Source organism: Astatotilapia calliptera, chromosome 7 (assembly GCF_900246225.1).
Source record: "Astatotilapia calliptera chromosome 7, fAstCal1.2, whole genome shotgun sequence".
In the NCBI taxonomy this organism is placed as follows: Eukaryota; Metazoa; Chordata; class Actinopteri; order Cichliformes; family Cichlidae; genus Astatotilapia; species Astatotilapia calliptera.
This window is the reverse complement of record NC_039308.1, coordinates 23,288,415-23,307,244: the sequence shown is the minus strand read 5'-3', so window position 1 is coordinate 23,307,244 and position 18,830 is coordinate 23,288,415. Positions and strand designations below refer to the sequence as shown.

Here is an 18,830-nt window from a genome sequence, read left to right as displayed (position 1 = left end):
TATTTCTATTTATTATTATCTTAAATGTTTAACTTAACTCAAAATTTCAAGTTGTTTTTCAATTTTGATTTAATTATTCAGAAGTCGAATCTGTAAGTCAACATTTTCAGCTAATAAATCGATATTTTGGCTTAAGAATGGTGAGAAATCTTTTTTAATGGCAGAGACTTCCTTAACACACATCCTGTGAGATACAGGGAAAAGAGGGGGAAACTGCTAACATGAGCAAAGGCAAAGAAATAAAGAAATTTCAGTAATCTTAAACACACTGACCATGAAAGTTTCTTGGCTCCCTGACGATGTATTCTACTCACTTTCATGTCATGATGTCCTGACTTTACCTCTGCTGCTGTGATAATTTGCTGGGAACACCAAGTGGGTCTCAACTTGGAAGTGATGTAACTCAAATATGCACCAGGGGATGGAATAATAATGCTTACCGACATTGGATGGCGTGGGAAACGTTAACACCGAAAAGAGAAAGCAAATAAAAGCAAAGAAAGCTGGATCTGTTCACTTCAGCCCAACTGTGACAATGAGAAACTTGTTTTAATTGTGGACAGGACTTTAGTTACCGGCCAGGTTTTTTAAACACTGCAGGAGGAAGTTCTTGGTCTTTGTGCACAAGGTCTGTCAGACTGTCAGAGTTATTATTTATATATTCATACTTTGTGGTATCCAGTGTTAAGGAAAGATATATCAAAAATGTATGCAAACATAATCTGTTTGAAAATAAGTGAATGAGAGGGAGATGGGTGGAAATGCAAACTGGGGCCAATCATCCAAAGCAAGAGAAGAGCATGCGGGCAGGGTGGAGCGGTTGAGGACAAGTGTCGGATTTCATGTGTGACAGAAAGAGTGAGAGAGAAGGTTAACAAGATGGTAGTGAGACCTAGTCTATTGTTTGGAGACAGTGGCACTGACAAAAAGACTGGAGGTCGAGCTGGCGATGGCAGAATTGAAGATGCTCAGGCTTTCATTGGGAGTGAGCATGATGGATAGGATTACAAATGAGTATATGAGAGGGACAGCTCAGGTTGAGCAGTTTGGAGACAAAGTCAAATATTCAAGAGTGAGATGCTTTGGTCGCATGCAGAGGAGGGATAGTGGATATATTGAACAAAGGATGTTGAAGAATGAGCTGCCAGGCAAGAGGAAAAAGGGAAGATCTCATAGGAGGTTCATGGATGTAATGAAAGACATCCAGAGTCTTGGCGTGACAGGAAAGTATGCTAGGGTGAGATGTGGTGACCCCTAAAAAAAGAAACCAAAACAACACGATGATGTAAACACGATCTGTGGAGACAATCAAACAACAGTGTTACTTTAAGCTTTGTTAAAGTTTTTACGTCTGTATAAGGAAATACAACACAATGTCAACCGAGCAAGGCAAACTGGTCCTCAGCTCACATCCTTGGCCTTTCCGTGAAGGGAAACTGAAGAAGCTGACTGGAAACATGTGAACATATGTTTCATGCAGTGTAATGGTGTTATAGCGACAGTATAGCACTACACATTTCAACCCTGCTTTCTGGTTGAAACGTTGCCTTTCTCAACACAATACACAGGACACTGTTTGTATAGTAGTAGCAGCAGCTATACTAGTAATCCAATCATGTGTGTGTACTAAGTGGTGCAAATACACGGAAGAAAAAGCCTTTAAAGGTGTGTCGTTCATGGGACAGCACCCGATTAGGCATTTAGTCCCAGACAGTTCCTCTAACTCAGGTCTGAAAGCACCTTTTGGTTACTTTCTGACTTTAGCTGTTGTGCTTCCTTGACCTATTAAAACCATGAAACTGTGGACAGACATTTTTTTGTTCTTCTTTAAGCCATCAACAGTTGAAACTTACATCTGTCCAACACTTTAGCGTAGAGCTAAATATTAAGCTGTTACCAATAATGTGCACATCTGCTGCTGCTAAAATTAACTATCTACTTCTTCTTTAATGTTTTTACTGTACTTGTGACATCTGCAAACTAAGTTTTGTGTCATCTGCCTTTAAAGCATGCGTGACCTATTTGTCTGGAGCCAAATTACCCCCCTGAAGTGTACTCTGGCAGTCCAAACAGGCTCTGACACAGCGTGCCTGACCTCTGACTACGCCTCAAGGTCAACGCATAACTGAGGAGGGGAAAGAGTTTGTGGGAAAATATGAACTACAGATGTCTGTTTTTTGTAAAATGTGACCGTCCCTGTTTTTATTTCCCTTCGGCGATGGAGTACTCTACTTGAATGCACGCCACATTCAGTCTTCTCGATCTCCTGTCTCTCTGACCTCCACTTTTAATACAGCCTTAAAGATCCATCCACCATCCTTGTCCATGAATAATTGAGGGCTTCCCGTGGAGATCCTGCAGAGTGAGGCGGAGGGAGGAGGAGGCGCTCAGTGACTTCAGGGCACGGGGTGACAATTAAATAATTAGAATGATTAAATGTGTTGATCTTTGAACTGAAGATCGCTGGTGTAGTTCGTTTAACTGAAATAAAATCCTCTTTATGCATTTCAAGAGCTTCTTTCTGATGGTTTCTCCTCTCCTAACCGTTCATGTTTTTAACTGTGAATCAGAGATAAGGCTGCTTCACTAAAACATAAATAAGGATTGTTGTGTTTTTGATGATCTGCGGGGTCTCCTTCCTTGAAGGCTGACACAGATCACTCCACACGATCAAGCCCCCGGGCCTGTGTTTGGAGCCCTGCATTTTAATGCTGGTTTCATAACTGCGCCGTGACACGGTGTAGCAGAGACAGGCACACTCCTCCATGATATACAGTTATGTAATGCAAACTGTTTCTATGTGTTCTGTCGCAGCGCTCTTTCCTCCCAATCATCTAGTTTGTCACATGAAATCAAATCATGGGTGAATTTATAGCTCACCCGAGAAGCACGTGTTGCTTCTGCCACACTGCGCAGTTGAATTGTGGTACATCCTGTACCGAGAGGTTTAAGTATCATCGGCACAAAGGCAACGATATGCTTTTGGTTTGAATTTACATGTCATTAGAAGAGATCCGCGTCATTGCGTCGCTGGGCCGTTTGTGTTATTTTTGGTGTAAAATGAACATAACAGGGCGTTAATGTTAGTGGTATTTACATGGGAGTCAAAGACATTTGGTTTCTTTTGCGCTGTACTGTACATTACTTACATTTTTTGGTGGGAAATTTTTTTTTTTATGAGAAAAAATGTCACAGCAGGTTGTGCAGTCTGACGTGTTTTCCACATCGATGTGTGAAGAGACCTCTGAGAGTTGTGTGATGGAGTAGCTTATAGTTGTGGTTTATAGAAACTCGACAGACCCTGGAGTCTTTTTTGTTCCTGTTTTTCTTTGTGCTAATTAAAACTCCACCTTCAGACTCGTACGAAAGGCGGATGGTGACTAATGGCGCTGCATCTTTAAGGGTGGGACTGTAAGTTGGAGACTGTTCGACCTGTGTTTTCCATGATTTGTGTCTTTCGGTGAGATGAGACAAAAAAACAAAACAAAAAATAGCGAGAGCTTTTCTCATTTTAAGGGCACACGCTGTCACTTCTTTCTCAGTCAACACCGACGTTTCCCCGAAACTTCGAATTCAAAGTTTCCAAGAACCAAGTGAATGATTTGAGATGTCAAAACACTGCACAGCCTCAAGCTGCTGCATTGACAGTGTACAATAGAGGCAGCCTTAATCAGCCCATCCGCTAAATGTTTCACTGAAATTTAATCCAAATCCAAATGAGCTTTGAGGCTATTTTTTCCTTCCCAGAAAATGTGCCATTATCCCCATGAAACTGGAGGACTCTGGATGGTGTATGTAATCACCACTTTCATGTTTCCTAGTGCATTTTCTGCAGGAACCGTAGTATCAGTATGACAGTTGCATAGTTGTGCAAATTCAACTCCATTTTTAGAGTCGCTGTAAAGAATCCTCATTAACACGGGCCAAAGTAGCCTGAGGCGTAAGAGTGACACATAGCCGATGCTATAACTGAGTCAAGCTCCACAAGCTGGTGGAGAAAATGTTGAGCCTGCAGTCAAAAGGCCTGAAGTGACATCTGCAGAGAACTGAAGGATCGGCCCTTTAGCAGCTCACTTTTCAGCGATGAGTTTGTACAGTACATTGGACCCTTGTAAGGCCCTCCCTGACTGAGACAGACTACCACGCATGTATTATACAAATGCCCGGAGGCAAAACAGTTCAGATCGATCTGAGGTATAAACAAGTCAAGACCAAAGCGTTGATGAAGCAGACATTGATCTGGTCGTCCCACGGGTCTGTGGTACAGCATCCACATCCAGTGTTTCTTAAGTGCTTTTATTTTATTGCCCTGAAATGAATCTGGTGTATCTCTGCATGCTCAGCGGGAAAAAATTCAAATCAAATTTGTAGTTCAGAGAAGTTTCTCCTCACAGCTGAGATACTGCTCGTTATTCTCTCTGATGTGATCACGGACATGCTGAACTTGGTCAGAGCTGTGCAAATGGACCACAGACCTTTTCTAATAACATGTTCTAATGAGACAGATTATATAATATAAATGATTTATTAATGGGTTATAATTTGTAATAAAGTATTCAGCTTTCATGCTTTTAAGAGACTGGAGAGAATATGGATAATGCCACCATCAAATCACCCACAAACTTCAGCTGTATGGCCCACACAGACATATCTGCTTAATAATGCTTCAAACCAAGAAATTAATATATTTCATAACAGAGACTGGAGACTTCTTGGATGGGCTGTTAGTGTAATTGATTGCACAGCAAGACCTTATTTGTCAAAAGAAAATTAAATAAAATAACGCTATGAAAACACTGCTCAGAGGTGCTGTTAGAGGATTATAGAGGTTAGGGTTATAGGTTAGGGTAAGAGTTTTTTATAATTAAAGAAAAAAGTGAGAAAAGTAAGAATTATCACATTAAAATTATGAGGGGGGAAAAAGTCAGAAATCTACGGTGGCCCCAAGGGGTCAAATATACTGTAATTTAAGAAGACGCTTGTAAATTAACAATAAAAATTGCTGCAAAAGCACACAAAACACAATGGAAATTGAATAAAAACACAATAGAAAAAAGAAAACATCTGAGGGACCGGAACAAACTTAAGAGAAGCAGAGAATTCTTCAGTGTTGTGAGGGAGAAAAGGGGTAGTGTGTGTTTAAATCGCATAATTCATACAAAACCAGCGCATGTTTGCTATTAGCAGTAAAATGTTAGCTTGTCATTTCTACCGTCTCCACAAAAACACTTCCATTGTGTTTTGTGAGTTTTGCTTTGTTTTGGAGGGGTTTTTTATAGATTTTTTTTGTTCTGTTTTATTTGAGGTCAGAATTTTGACTTTCGCCTCAGAATTATAATTTTTTTCATCATTGTGAAAAAATAAAAACCCAAATTCTGTGATTAAAGTCAGAATTTCTCACTTGAGGAAGTTACTTGGAAACAAAACTCCCTTTTAACAGGAATAAAAATGCAGTAGAAACAGGCTCAGGGAGGGGCAGCCATCTGCCGTGACCAGTTGGGGGTCATTTTAATAACTTATAATGACAGTGAGGCATATTTAATATCATACATCTCATTATTGTTAGCAAGCTTTTTTAATTTTAAAAAATAACTGCTTAACAGTAATAGTTCTTTACAGAAACTATATGCAACTGCATGAGTGAAAAGATGAATCGAGATGTCAGCCATGCAGTTAGCATCTCAAGAAACAGATTAATGATTTTTCCCAGGTTTTCCGCTTTCCTCCCACAGTACAAAGACATGCATGTGAGGTTAACTGGTCAGTCTAAATTGGCCGTAGGTGTGAATATAAGCATTGTCTTTCTCTTTACGTTTGCCCTGTGATGGACCCGTGACCTATGCAAGAATACCCCGCCTCTCATTCTATGCCCAGATAGGGTTGGCTCTAGCTCCCCAGGATAAAAAGAGATCCATGTAGTCCACGAGTCATGAAGTCTGCAGATAAGATTTTCCCCACATTTCTCACCCTATCAGCTCTTTTTAAATGTGTTCATCTCCTCAGCCTTCCGTCTCTGCCTGGTTCAGTGCTGAGAAAGTGTTTGGTTGCATTCAAGCAAAAATTGATTAGTACATTGGTGAAGGAGGGAAGCTGCAGACTAATGATGGGCACTTAACTTTTTGAGACAGCTAGACTGAGTGGAGACTAACGGGGAACAGAAAATGAGTGTGAATGCAGAAATCAATGGACCTGCTACGACCGAGCCTTAATGGAGAGGCTTTAATGCTGTCTGGGGATGTATAGAACAAAATTACAACTCCTACGTGTATCTGGTAAATGTTTCAGTGAAAATGGGAAAAAAGCCAAAGTTGTATATTTTACATCTGGAAATAAAAGTTGCAAAATGAAAATATGAATATTTTTCTATTCATTTTTGTTTAAAAAAAAATAAAATAAAAATCAGCTGTTATGTATTCAAAAGGCACAGAAGTCGCCGGGCAGCCTAGACTGAATAAATCTCTGTCTCAACAGCAGCAGATTGTGCAATAGATCAAGCCACTGTAGGTTTTTTAATCAGCGCTAACTCCATTGCAGTCTGAAACACGCTGAATCACTCGTGTAGCTCCTAAACCGAATTCTCAAAAATGTTTCATTAAGTCATGATTCTTTCAATTTGTTCTGACCCTTTTTGTGCACTCCACTCTCTTTGCCTGCACTCATTTTTAACGTCACAAACCCCAGATGTTTTAGTCTCCACCTCTGGGGTTTACATAACTACAAATCAACAAGGACCCTGGTTCAGTGGATAAAAGTTAACAACATCCCAGAGGAAAGACGGCATATGAAAAGCAATTAGACAGCCTGTGTGAACCCACATTTAAGCAGCCAATAGTTTGACACATGAGACTCAGCCATTATTGGATTCCTGCGCTGTTGTATCAGTTGCTCCTGAAGATGTCAATAGATGGATTTTCCTCAGTTATTTGCTTTTAAATTGGTCCCGAAGCTGGGGACGCTCTCGTTCACATCATATTTATGGGGACGTGCTAGCCTTTGAAGTTGTTTGTGACTGAGCTGGTCCAAGAGGAAACGCACCACTGCCTACAAGTGTGCAACCACATCAGAAAGAGCAAAATAAGACATTTTGTTGTTTATGTTGTTATCATTTTCATGCTGATGGACAGTTGCATACACTGTGGCTTTAGAAATCCTACTTATGCCCCCTGGGCCTGCAGCTAACTAAGGAGCCCGTGGGTGGAACTGAGCTCACGGAGCTGGGAGGAAGCACATTTTGGGGGATGGGGGGGGGGGGGGGGGGGTGTCTTTACTCTGTCTCATTAAAATCATATTAGAGCCCCACCTCCCCGTGCACCACCTACTCAGTTGCAGCACCTACTGTGCCTGTCTCATGAAATAGCTCTTTCTACATGAATGCAAAGGCACCACAGGTGAGAGGGAAAGGTTCTAGCAGAAGGAGGAAAACCTCCTATAAATAAGTCAGAGAGAACAATAGTCACTTAGATGACAGTAAAGAGCAGAAGCTGCACAGTGGAACAGAAAACCTGTGGTTGATTAACCCAAGAAGACTTCTCCTGCTTTTTAAGTTGCTTCTTAGCAATGTGCAAACCTCATTCATCATTTTCTGTTTTCTGTATTATTAAACTGAGAAAAAATTATTGAATAGTAATTTAATTGTTAACATATAAGAGATCACAGAATTTGCCGAGAAACTAACGTCAAATATGAGGAGCGATCCCCAAACTAGGTGTAACAGGGGGACAATGAGAACGAATCAGAGGGGGACCATGGAAAATTAAAAAATATATATATTACAAATTAAGCAATGAAAATTAGCATAGAAGACTTTGGACAGTTTTCAGGCTCCTGTGCTGTGTCACATGCACTGGTACAGGTAGAACATAAAAATTACATGAAAAGTAGCACTGAAAAAAAAACCTTTGTTTAACTGAATCTCTGCAAATTAGCTTCTTGAAGGTCAGACATACTTGCACATCAATTGCCCTGGTTAGGATTTTATGTTGTTATTATGTTAGGTTCACTAACGTTCACTGTTATCAGCCAATCACATGGCAGCAACTCAAGGCATGCAGACGAGATCAAAATAACCTGCTGAAGTTCAAACCAAACATCAAAATGGAGAAGAAAGATGAATATCACTTTGAATGCTGCAAGACTGCTGGTGCCAGACGGGCCAGTTTGAGTATTTTAGAAACTGCTGATTCTGGATTTTTCACACACAGCCATCAGTTTACAGAAAATGCATTAAAAAGGCGAAAATATCTTGTGAGCAGCAGGTCTCATGGTGAAAATGCTTTGTTGATGCCAGAGGTAAGAGATGAATGTCAAGACTCCTTTGAGCTAATAGGAAGGCTAAAAAAACATTACAACCAGGGTATGCAGAAGAGCATCTCTGAACACACAGCATATTGAACCTGCAGCAGCAGAAGACCACAATCGGTGCCACTCTTGTCAGCAAAACTTTTGTATGGGCTGAACAAGAAGATTGGTGTTGCCAGGTCTGATGACTCTCAATTTCTGCTGTGATTTCCAGATGATAGGGTTAAAATAAAATAAAAAAACATGACAGCATGGATGTGTTGTAGTACAACCCCAACCTTTTTTGCACCACGGACCAGTTTATGCCCGACAATATTTTCACATGTTGCGGAATAATACAACAAAATAAAACCAGTACCGGTACCAGAAAAAAGAAGATTTATTTATAAGACACGGGAAAAGACCCAGGGAAACCAAGTTAACAATAAAAACAATTTAAAAAATAATGTTAAAAACCCTGAGAACCATCAATTTCACACCCGAGCCTCAACTCTCGCAGCCCAGAGCAAACAACTCGCGGACCGACACCAGTCTGTGGCCCGGGGGTTGGTATAATGATGTGGCTATATTTTCTTTCTTAGCATTGTTTAAATGTCACAGCTTACCTGAGTATTGTCCGTGACTATGCCCGTCCTTTTATGACCACAGTGTTGTGATGACCGTCTTCTGATTGCTGCTTCCACCACAATAACTCGCTGTGTCATTATCTCAAACTGGTTTCTTGAACATGGCATTGAGCCACTGTAATCAAATGACACAGTCAGCAGACATCAATCCAGTTGAGCATTTTACCCTCAGCAGTACAAGACTGATGGGGTATTGTCATCACCCCGCCGGGTGGGCGGCCAGGCAAGTGGCGTGCACACCTACGTTTGTGAATGCGATAACTCGAGGAAGAGGAGAGGTAGGCGTTTAAAATCAATAGCATAAGTGTATCTACTAAAAATATTGGACGAGTTCGAGTCTGACCTCAAGGTCAGAGGTCATGTTTTCTGAAAATCTTGTGAATGCGATAACTGGAGAACGAGGCGATGTAGGACTTTGAAATTTATACCATGCATGTATCTACTAGGAGGCTGCAGTGTAGCGCTGGCAGCTGCCAGTATTTTTAGGATGTGATGGAACAGGAGATTCACTTTGTGGATGTCCCCTATAATACATAACCCAAAAATACGGTTTTCATTCTCATATGAAAACTGTTCTAGGTCTTTTAATCTGTTAATTATTAGAGGTTTAGGTGTACCTGGTGCGTGCAATTCAATAACCTTTTGAAGGGAGCCATTCAAAAATGAGAGAATGAAGGGGTGAATATGTTTGCTTCAGCAGATCAGATTTAGAACAGGAGAGACTGTGAGGCTGTGAACAAAACAAACCGAAGAGGCCAAGAAAATAGAAAAGAGCAAGAAAGTGAGAGGCAGTGAGCAGGAGTGAGGATATGAGGGAGGGAGAGATGAATTATAGCCTACTCCTCAAATCAATAATCTTGCGAATCGCAGCCCCGGTGTGCTACAGATCTTCTTCTTTCCCTTAACCGAGCAGAGAGGGTGACAGATGTAAAGAGCACAGCCTGCCAATTTATGAGGCTCCCAGACAGACCAGAGAGCAGAGAGAGATGTAGGGATAATCCTTTACTGCGCCTGAGGAGGCAGAGGGGCGAGGAAAAGCAAACAGGACTAAGACAAAAACAGAATGAACCTCTGGTCGCTCAAACAGAGCGTTTTTCTGCTGTTTGTTGATTTTCTTTAACTAATTCTCCATTTGTTTGGCATATCTGTTTCCTCTTACTTCTTCAAAAAAAACAGTGTTCTGCAGCAGGCTCTGTCTACACACTCCTGTACCGCCCTAACATGTATGTTTCCTCCTTTTAGCTCAGCTATCCATATTCAACCAAGTTCTTTTATAAAGCAAATGTTTTGTTGAGCAATTCCATGACAGATCTGGAAGTCTGATAGTTACCGATAGTAGTATTTCACCTTTCACTGTGTTCCTGCTAAATGGAGAGATTCCGTAGTATCCATTCTGTTGTGGCGGGTGTGGTTTGTGGTGACCTGCAGTGGAGACTGACACCTGAGTTTGTTGTTGTTGTGCCGTATGTGTGGCTGGCAGCTGGGAAGCTGCAGCCAGAGTTAAAAGAGCAGCAACCGGGAATAGTGTTACAAAGTGCAAATATGTGGTCGGGTCCGTCCTTACTGCCACAAACTTGTTCTTATAAATGATGCTGTACTTCCTCTTATTCTTATAACATGCAGATTGCATGGGGTCCTAAATCAGGAGATGTAAACACAGAGGGTGCAAGGTGCAAACCACTGGTTACAGTCAAGAACAAGAATGCCAGATTAGACTGCCAGAAAAAAACCTAATAGAGCCTGCACATATATTTGGATGAAACCAAGATGAACTGATGCATACTGCAAACATGTGGAGGTAATGTTGGGCATGTGTGACTGCCAGTGGAACTGGGTCACTAGTTTTTATGGATGATGTAAGTGCTGAGAGAAGAAGCAGTGCTGCAAAACCGATCAGATGGCACTTCCCAGCGCACAGGGATAATGACCCAAAGCAAAGTGCAAAAAAAACCAAGAGTTTCTCAATTCAAAGAAATTGGATATTCTTCAGTGGCCAAGTCTGTAAACTGATCTCAACCTAGTGGGGCAGGTTTTTAAAAAACTGAAGACAAAACTAAAGAAACCCACAAACAAGCAGGAGGAAACCGCGTTTGGTAACATCCACGGGTTCTACACTCCAGGGAGTCAAAGGCATTTCCTCCAACTATCAAAAACATATATTATATATTTAAAATTGTGTTTGTTTGTCCAGTTACTTTGGATAAACATTCTTGAAATGTTAACATTTATAAAAAAAGATTGTAAACAGTTAATACGAGGCTTTTGTAAAACCCCTTAAATTAAAGCTGAATGTCGGCACTTCAATCACATCTTGACTGCTCTGGTCCAACGTGGCAATCTACAGAAGCAAAACCACAAGAATTGAGTCTTTGTCCAAAAAGTTATGGACCTATCTGCGTAGGAGTTTCCTTTCAGATGGTTTCACCCTAACATCTGTTATCCACAGTTTGACTGACATAGATGGTGACGTGTTGCTTTTATCACTTGTGTGTCTTGCCTTTTCGAGACTGTTTGTACGTGCATCATCGACTCTTTTATCCTCCTGTCTGTTCTACACAATATCCTAACAGCCATTTATCAAATCCTGACAGGGAAAAGTTCAGGGAAGTACATGTATTTGCCTTCTTGCTGACAGTTTGTGGAGAGGAATCATGCATCTCTCAAGTGTATACATTAAATTTAAAGCTAACGCCAGTTTCTGGCTAAATTAACTTAATAGGGAGTCAGTCCAATGGTAATCATCGCCTCTAACGCCCAACTTTACACTGTCTGTATTCTTATAAAGCGTACTGCAAAATGTGGCGCATCCTAATGCTCCTGGCATAAAGACTCAACTGCGAATACTCTCATCTCTAAACTGCATTCATCTCAACTCCAGTGGCTTATTAACCTGTCACTCACAATATTTCAAACACAAGTGGCCCGATTTTCTTTTTTCTAACCCCCAAAAAACCCAAACTTTCCACTGAATCCCTGTTTTCAAAATAATCCGTGTCCCAGGAGTGACGCTACAGTCCCAGATCATAGCAAGGAGACTCATTTGTCAGGGTAACATGTTTACTTTTGCTTTGTTTGCTCGGTTTGCTTAATCACAAATATTTTAATTTTCTTGTCTCTGTGGGGTTTATTTTATGGATTTTTTATTTACTAGTAGAACTGGAGGTGACACAGAGGTGAAAAAAACAGATGACACTCAAAGCTGAAAACACCTGGCGCCTTTCTACGCCGCACATTCAGCACCGGAGACAAAATTTGTTGTTTGAGAGCCTCGGGACGAAACATAAATGCAAATTCTCTTCTGCGTGTTATTGTGGGCTGAACTCAGCCTAATGCTGTTTCTTTTTTTGCAGTCTTTTTTGCAGCAGTGGAACATTTAGAGTCTACATTATGGAGCCCTTAAATCAATAATGTCTGTATCAATAAGTAACACCTACTTGTGTTTGCATAACTAAGCATTTTCTTGCACATTTAATGTCTGCAGCAAATCACCATTTTGTACCTCGGAGACCAAACTTTTGAACATCGTGATAATGATTTGTTTTTCTTTTAAACAGCCTGAAGACCACGCTGAAAAAGAAGCTTTCGGGAGACGTTGTCAACCTGTCGGGAATCCCGCTCTCCGGCCGGGATGTCCACCGCGTGGCATTCTACCTTCAGAGCAGCAGTGACATGGTGTCCGCCGTAGACCTGAGCTTCACTGAACTGCAGGACGACAGCTTACGCATGCTGCTGCCCTACCTCAGCTGCTTGCCGAAACTCACCATACTTGCTGTTAATGGCAACCGTCTGACAGCGGCCATCCTGAAAGACCTGACAGATGTAATGAAGGAGCCCAAGAAGTTCCCCACGCTGGCCTGGATTGACTTGGGGAACAATGTGGATATCTTCACCATCCCGCAGCCGCTGCTCGTGGCGCTGCGGCGCCGCTTCGGTTTACGCAGCAGCCTCCCCACCATCTACGAGTACAGTGAGGCGCAGGCTTTCGGTAGCTATAACCCGAACATGGAGACCTCTGTGGAGGAGCCTAGTCTGTACGAGGAGGGAGATATAGTAGAAGATGATAGAGAGGAGGAGGAGGAGGAGGAGGACAGACTGGAGCTTCAAGCCTGGGGCTTTGGAGAAGAAAGCATGTCAAAAAATGTGCCGGTGCACTTCTGTGGGAGGTGATCGCCCAGAGCTGCTTTCTTTTTGACTGGCAGCCTTGCATATCCCTCTGTATCACCTTGCTCCTCCTGCGTTAGCCGATGTCAGTGTGGTAGAAGATGCTTACAGTGACCCACACGTTTCTGAAAATAACTTTAAAATAAGTAAATGTGCTGTGTGTCCCTCTGGATGCTCTGACTACTGAAATTAAATGTGAGAATATGTTTGCGGACTGATTTATCCTTCATTTATCCAGGGGAGTCTGAACTGATCCAGCTTCCAGTGCTTCATCTTACTGAAGTTGTGTGCTTGTCCCACTTGGAAGCTGGAGCAGCTGTGGATTAAGTGCCTTCCACGAGGGCACATCAGCAGTAGCTGCTGAGGAAGAGGGGAGTGTTATTAATTCACTTTCTCTAAGCACATCCTTTCTTTTTTCCATTCCTTGCCTGAATATGTCAGGGTCTGATATATATGTAAGTAACTATATATTCTGCACATGTGATGTGACAATAAAAGTGATTTGATTTGATTTGATTTGATTTTATCCTGCATAGGAAACACTTAAGAAACAGGAACATTTAACTTACTTAGAGAAGAAAGAGTATGGAAAGTATAAGCAACAAGTTGACTGTAATGAGTCGTTCATCAGCACTCCTGATCCAAGACTGTACACTGGGTAATTATTCACTAGAGCCAGCTGGAGGCACTATATTAGTGATTCGTTCATAGTTATCCATAAAGTGAGGGGTTTGATTGAAACACAAAGTGATAGAGTAGTCATGAGGAACTGCTGAGGCCACACAGACAGAGTAACAAATATTAAATATTAATTAGATTTTTAGTAATGAATAAGCAGTTATTGTTTTGGGTTGATGAATATTTGGATCAGAGTTGATGAATTTTTGTATGATTATGAACCAGTCCTCCTCTCCCTCCTCCGTCCCACCCAATCCCTAACATCCTGTCACACCAACCCTCTGCAATTACTCCTTCACTACATCTTTGAATCTCTTTTGTGGTTTTCCTCTTTTCCTCCTCCCTGGCAGCTCCATCATTAGCATCCTTTGTCCATTATCTCCACTATCCCTCCTCTGCACATGTCCAAACCGTCTCAGTATTGCCTCTCTAACTTTGTCTCCAAACTATGAGTACCACCATCTCCAAGTCATACACCACCGCAGGTCTCACTACCTTCCTGTAAACTTTCCTTTTGACTCTCGCTGCTATCCTTCTGGCACTCATCATCTCCACCCTGCCTGCACTCTCTTCTTCACATCTCTTGTGCACTACCTCTCTCTTTGGATGGTTACCCCCAGGTGTTTCACCTAATGGCACACTAATATCGTATTTTCCAGCTGGTTCTGTAGGAAGTAATTGTCAGAAGTTCGGGTGGGAGAGCACTGATGAACGACTGATTACATATCGGTTCATTCCTGAGTCATTCCTCTCTTGTTCTAACTAAGCAAGTTTTTTTCTGCCCTTTATTGTAAAATCTTAGAGCTTTTTTGTGATATGTATGTTTTATCTGGAAATAAATTAAAGTAATTCTGTTTTCATTAAATATGATTTCAGTTTTGCTACAGCTGGGACTCTGCATTTCTTCAGGAGTTATTTTTTTTAATCGATCAGTTATGATAAGCTAAAGCATACTGAATGATGCTTCAAGTCCGTGCCGATGTGCCGACAGAAGCCCTGATGCACGCATGGACACATGCTGGCAGGAGCACACAGAGTTTGTGAGCTGCTGATGAACTGGTTACTGCCTCTATCAGGGCTCGTTATGCCCCTTCAGTCAGAGACGGTGTACAGAGGATCTATTTTTTTTCTCAGCAAATAGGACCGTAGCCCCAGATCATTTCGTCCAATGGTGATCATCGAATGATTCCGTTTATGAATCAGACAACAAGAAACGAGAAGGAAACCGCCTATTTTGAAGATGTTCTCACAGTTTTGTAGACTACAAGCAGTTCTGCTTTTTCTTTCCCTTTCTGCTGTTACGCTCCCACGGACAGATCAGATTTTGTTGTGGCATGAGTTTTGTTTGTTTGTTTTTATATATATGGGTGGCTGCCACCCTTTTGTATTGGTTTTAACAAGTGGGCATGACTGTTTACTGTAACACAGCATTTAACCCGCAGACAGATAGCATCTACGTGTGCACTACATTTCCAAATACATTTCAAATTCTTTTGAATGGGGAGCTTGATGATTTCTTTTAAAAAAAAACCTGCTGTCTGTGAATACAGCTCACACTTTATCCTACCAGTATTAATGTGGTCTGTTCTCTTTCAGTGCTGTTATTCATGAAATTCAGAGTATTTGTGTTTACAGGGGGACATTAATGAAATGAATCCTTGGCTTTTGTGTGTCTGTGAGATGGTAATTAGACTGTGTGCATGAGTGTGTTTTGAACATGCAGAGTAAATTACTACCTTTGATCACAGAAATGAAATGTTTACTCATTTGCACAACACCGTCCCTGAATTCGCAATCTTTCCTGTTTTTATTCTTAATATAAAAATAAACGAGTGACTCAGCTGCATAGCAGAAATGAAAATCTGTCCACATTCTCGATTTGATAGATAAGACGTTGACCTTCCTGGAAATTCACTGCGGTAAAGTCGTTTGAAAGTTTACTCAAATTTGACTTTGGCTCGCGAGCCTGCTGTTCCTTCAGAAGTAAACACAGTTTGAATAACATTTCCCTTCTGTGGACTTGTTTCTCGCTAAAGTGAGAAATAATTCTGTTTGGTGAAGCATCTGGATCGCTCTGCTTACATAGTTTGTCTCCTTAAGAAGAAGGAGAGCGATCGCCCTTATTTACTCTGATACTAGTCATTCCTTTACCGTGTACCCACATCCATCCACGCTGACTTTGTCAAGCTGCAGTTTTGACAGCTCGCTTGTCTAGTTTAGAACAGGGGTGGAAAATCAAAACAGGGCACTCATGGGAGCGTGTGACCAGTATAATCACTGGTTCGTTAACACAAAGGACCGGTTTCACACCATAAACATTCATTCGTTACTCTGTAGAAACACTAAACAGTCTCTCTTTGTTTTAAGCCTGCCATGGGAAAACATACCCACATTTCTGTTTTTCAGGTTTTACCGGTGCTTTATACTCTGTCAGTCTTATAACTGGGAAATTTACTCATCTGACTGGAAAGATGTGTGTCAGATCTATGGGGGCATAAGGTATATTTGATGTTTGTATTTTTATGACATGCACGTATATATATATATGCTTTAAAGAGATATATTCCTCCCACCACAAGTTGCACCTAAGTCACTCTGCCTGGAAAGCACATGCGTACTCTCATTCATCAGGAATACTTTAAACATTTTCAAGGGGCTCCAATTTCAGCAGCTGGTTTCCATGTTTCATGTTTTTAGTGCTGCGTAGAGATGAGAACGGTTCCTTGTACGGGCCTGTCAGAGGCACCACCATATCAACATCCTGATGGCTAGTTGTGGCTCTGCTTGCAAGGCATTTTTATGTTTGCAGGAGCAGAGCCTGAGGCTGTCCATCTGTGATTCCTGTCTGTCCCTCTAAAGGAAACACGGGAGTGTCAGATAACAGAGGATGTTGTTCTGGTTTGTAGAGGACGCCGAAACACTATGCAGACATTTACAGAAAGAAAGAATGTATACTTTATTGATGCCCGTGTGGAAATTCCTCTCTGCATTTAACCCATTCACTCAGTGAGGCAGTGGGCAGCCATTGGGCACCCCGGGAGCAGTGTGTAGGGATGGTACCTTGCTCAGGGGTACCTCAGGGTAGCTGTTCAGGGGAATCGAATCCCTGACCTTCCGATCATGGGGCCACCACTCTACCTACTAAGCTATCCCTGCCCCTATTTACCTCTGGAGCCTCACATCTGTGCAGTTTGTGACTACTGTCTCAAAAATCAGAGTGGACAATAATAAAGCATATTTACTTATTGTAAATACTTTTACTGGCTGGGTTTAGTTTCTCTGCCTTTCAAAACAAAGATCAGAGGTGTAACACTGCCGTTGGGTGTATAACTATTATATTTCTTCAGGCATTCTCGTTAAGATGAAAATCGAGCACAAAGTTTGAACAAGAAAAAAATGCAGCAGCAAAAACAACACATCACACTAAACAAAGAATCATTCAAATGTTTTAGGAGTCCTAAAGTACATCAACGCTCACACACTCCTGTCTCATCGGTCCACTTTTAGCTTTGATGGCAGCGCACATTTGTCATGATGTCGCATCGGTAAGATTATGCAGTGTCACATTTATTTCTGTCCAGAAATTGCATTATGTTTTCACCAAGTGTAAAGTCTTCTCCAGAACAATCCCCAAAATTCTGAATCGGGTCAAAATGCAAACTCTGTGGTGGCCAATGCATGTGTAAAAATGATGTCTCTCACATTTTGAGCCAGATGAAACCCAACATTGTCATCCTGGGATATGGCATCCGGAAGAAGAAAAACCCCTGATGGAAAAACCTGGTTATTCGGTATGTTCAGGTACATGGTTGGCCTCATTTTTGGGCACCTGGTGTTTCTAAACCTAGACCAACAGTCCACTCCAAGCCTCTATTTGTTTAGTTCAAATCCAGTGGGAACACTTTTTTAGCCAAGAAGTATATATAAACATGTATTCTTCCTCTTTCTCTTTCTCTTAGTTTGACGTCATAGGTAAATGTCACAGACATTTTCTACAGAATTTGGAAAGCAGAAGACATCAAAGACTTCCCATTCATCTAAACCGAGGGTAATTCCTCAACAGGTTTTACTATGAATCTGAAGTTCCCTTAAACAAGAGAAATCCACCAGTAAAGCTTTTATGGATTACCTTTGAATTATCAACCATTACATCGTCCACCTAGTATGTGAGCAGTGGGAATAAAATGTTTCATGTTGGCAGCAAAGGGAGTTTATTCATTCACTCAACTTTCAAAACAGGGAGTGCTGGATTTTCTCTGGAGCTGAAAGTAACAATAAAACATTTTAAAAGACGTCATAGCTACAGTGTAAAAATCTGTTCGTTTGTGATAAATTATTATTGAGTACAAATAAAAAGTGAAATAAAGTAAAATAAAAAATGATTTTCTTCTATTAATTGCATGAGCTAGAGTATAAGTATAGCACAATTGTATTTCAGTAGATTTGCTCCATTCAAAATATTGTGACTAAAACTGCTTTTTCTGTGTAATAAAAATACAGTACACCAAATACTTGAACATTTGTTTAACTTCTCCTGAGATGTGCATGAACCCAAGCCTTTAGTGAGCAGTGGATTGCTCTTTTCTTGGAAAGCATACATGCTCCATCTAGTGGCGTTTGTTGGCTGCACAGAGCCAGCTCCGGATGTCAGCTGAAAGAAGAGCTTGTTAGTGCAAGCGGTAGTTCAGAGTTTATTCCACTCATCCATGCATTTCTGATCTCACCAGGAGAACAGATGAGAAACTGCGGTAAATGTGTAATTAATAAAGCAAACACACATGGCTTATTTCTTCCCTACCTCAACAAAAAGCGATGGGGGGACCGATCAGTCATTCCCATAGTATGCTTTGTTTCACAATCCTGGAGACTGATAGCTTCTGGACTCTCTCCCAGAGTTTGTAGTCCTTGAGTTTGAACTTGTCATATGGTTCTCATCCAAAGTTAGTTTCTACAGACAAAAGAACACAAACCACCTCCAGAAATGCGGGGGTTCCAAAAACACTGCTTCGAAAGTGGTCTTTGATTTGGTCTTCCTCATTTGTGGCAGTCAAAGAATACAATTTATTT

General features: G+C 41.2%; 1 protein-coding gene across 1 annotated transcript in view; it reads left to right on the top strand.

Annotated features, from left to right (window-relative positions):
* Positions 1–13,596, top strand: part of lrrc75bb (leucine rich repeat containing 75Bb) — a 35,852-nt gene extending 22,256 nt beyond the window's left edge. The window contains exon 5 of the mRNA XM_026173922.1: positions 12,479–13,596. Within this exon, the coding sequence (XP_026029707.1) occupies positions 12,479–13,091 (613 nt within the window). The 3' untranslated portion in view covers positions 13,092–13,596. The remainder of the gene's footprint in view (positions 1–12,478) is intronic.
* The last annotated feature ends 5,234 nt before the right edge of the window (positions 13,597–18,830 follow it).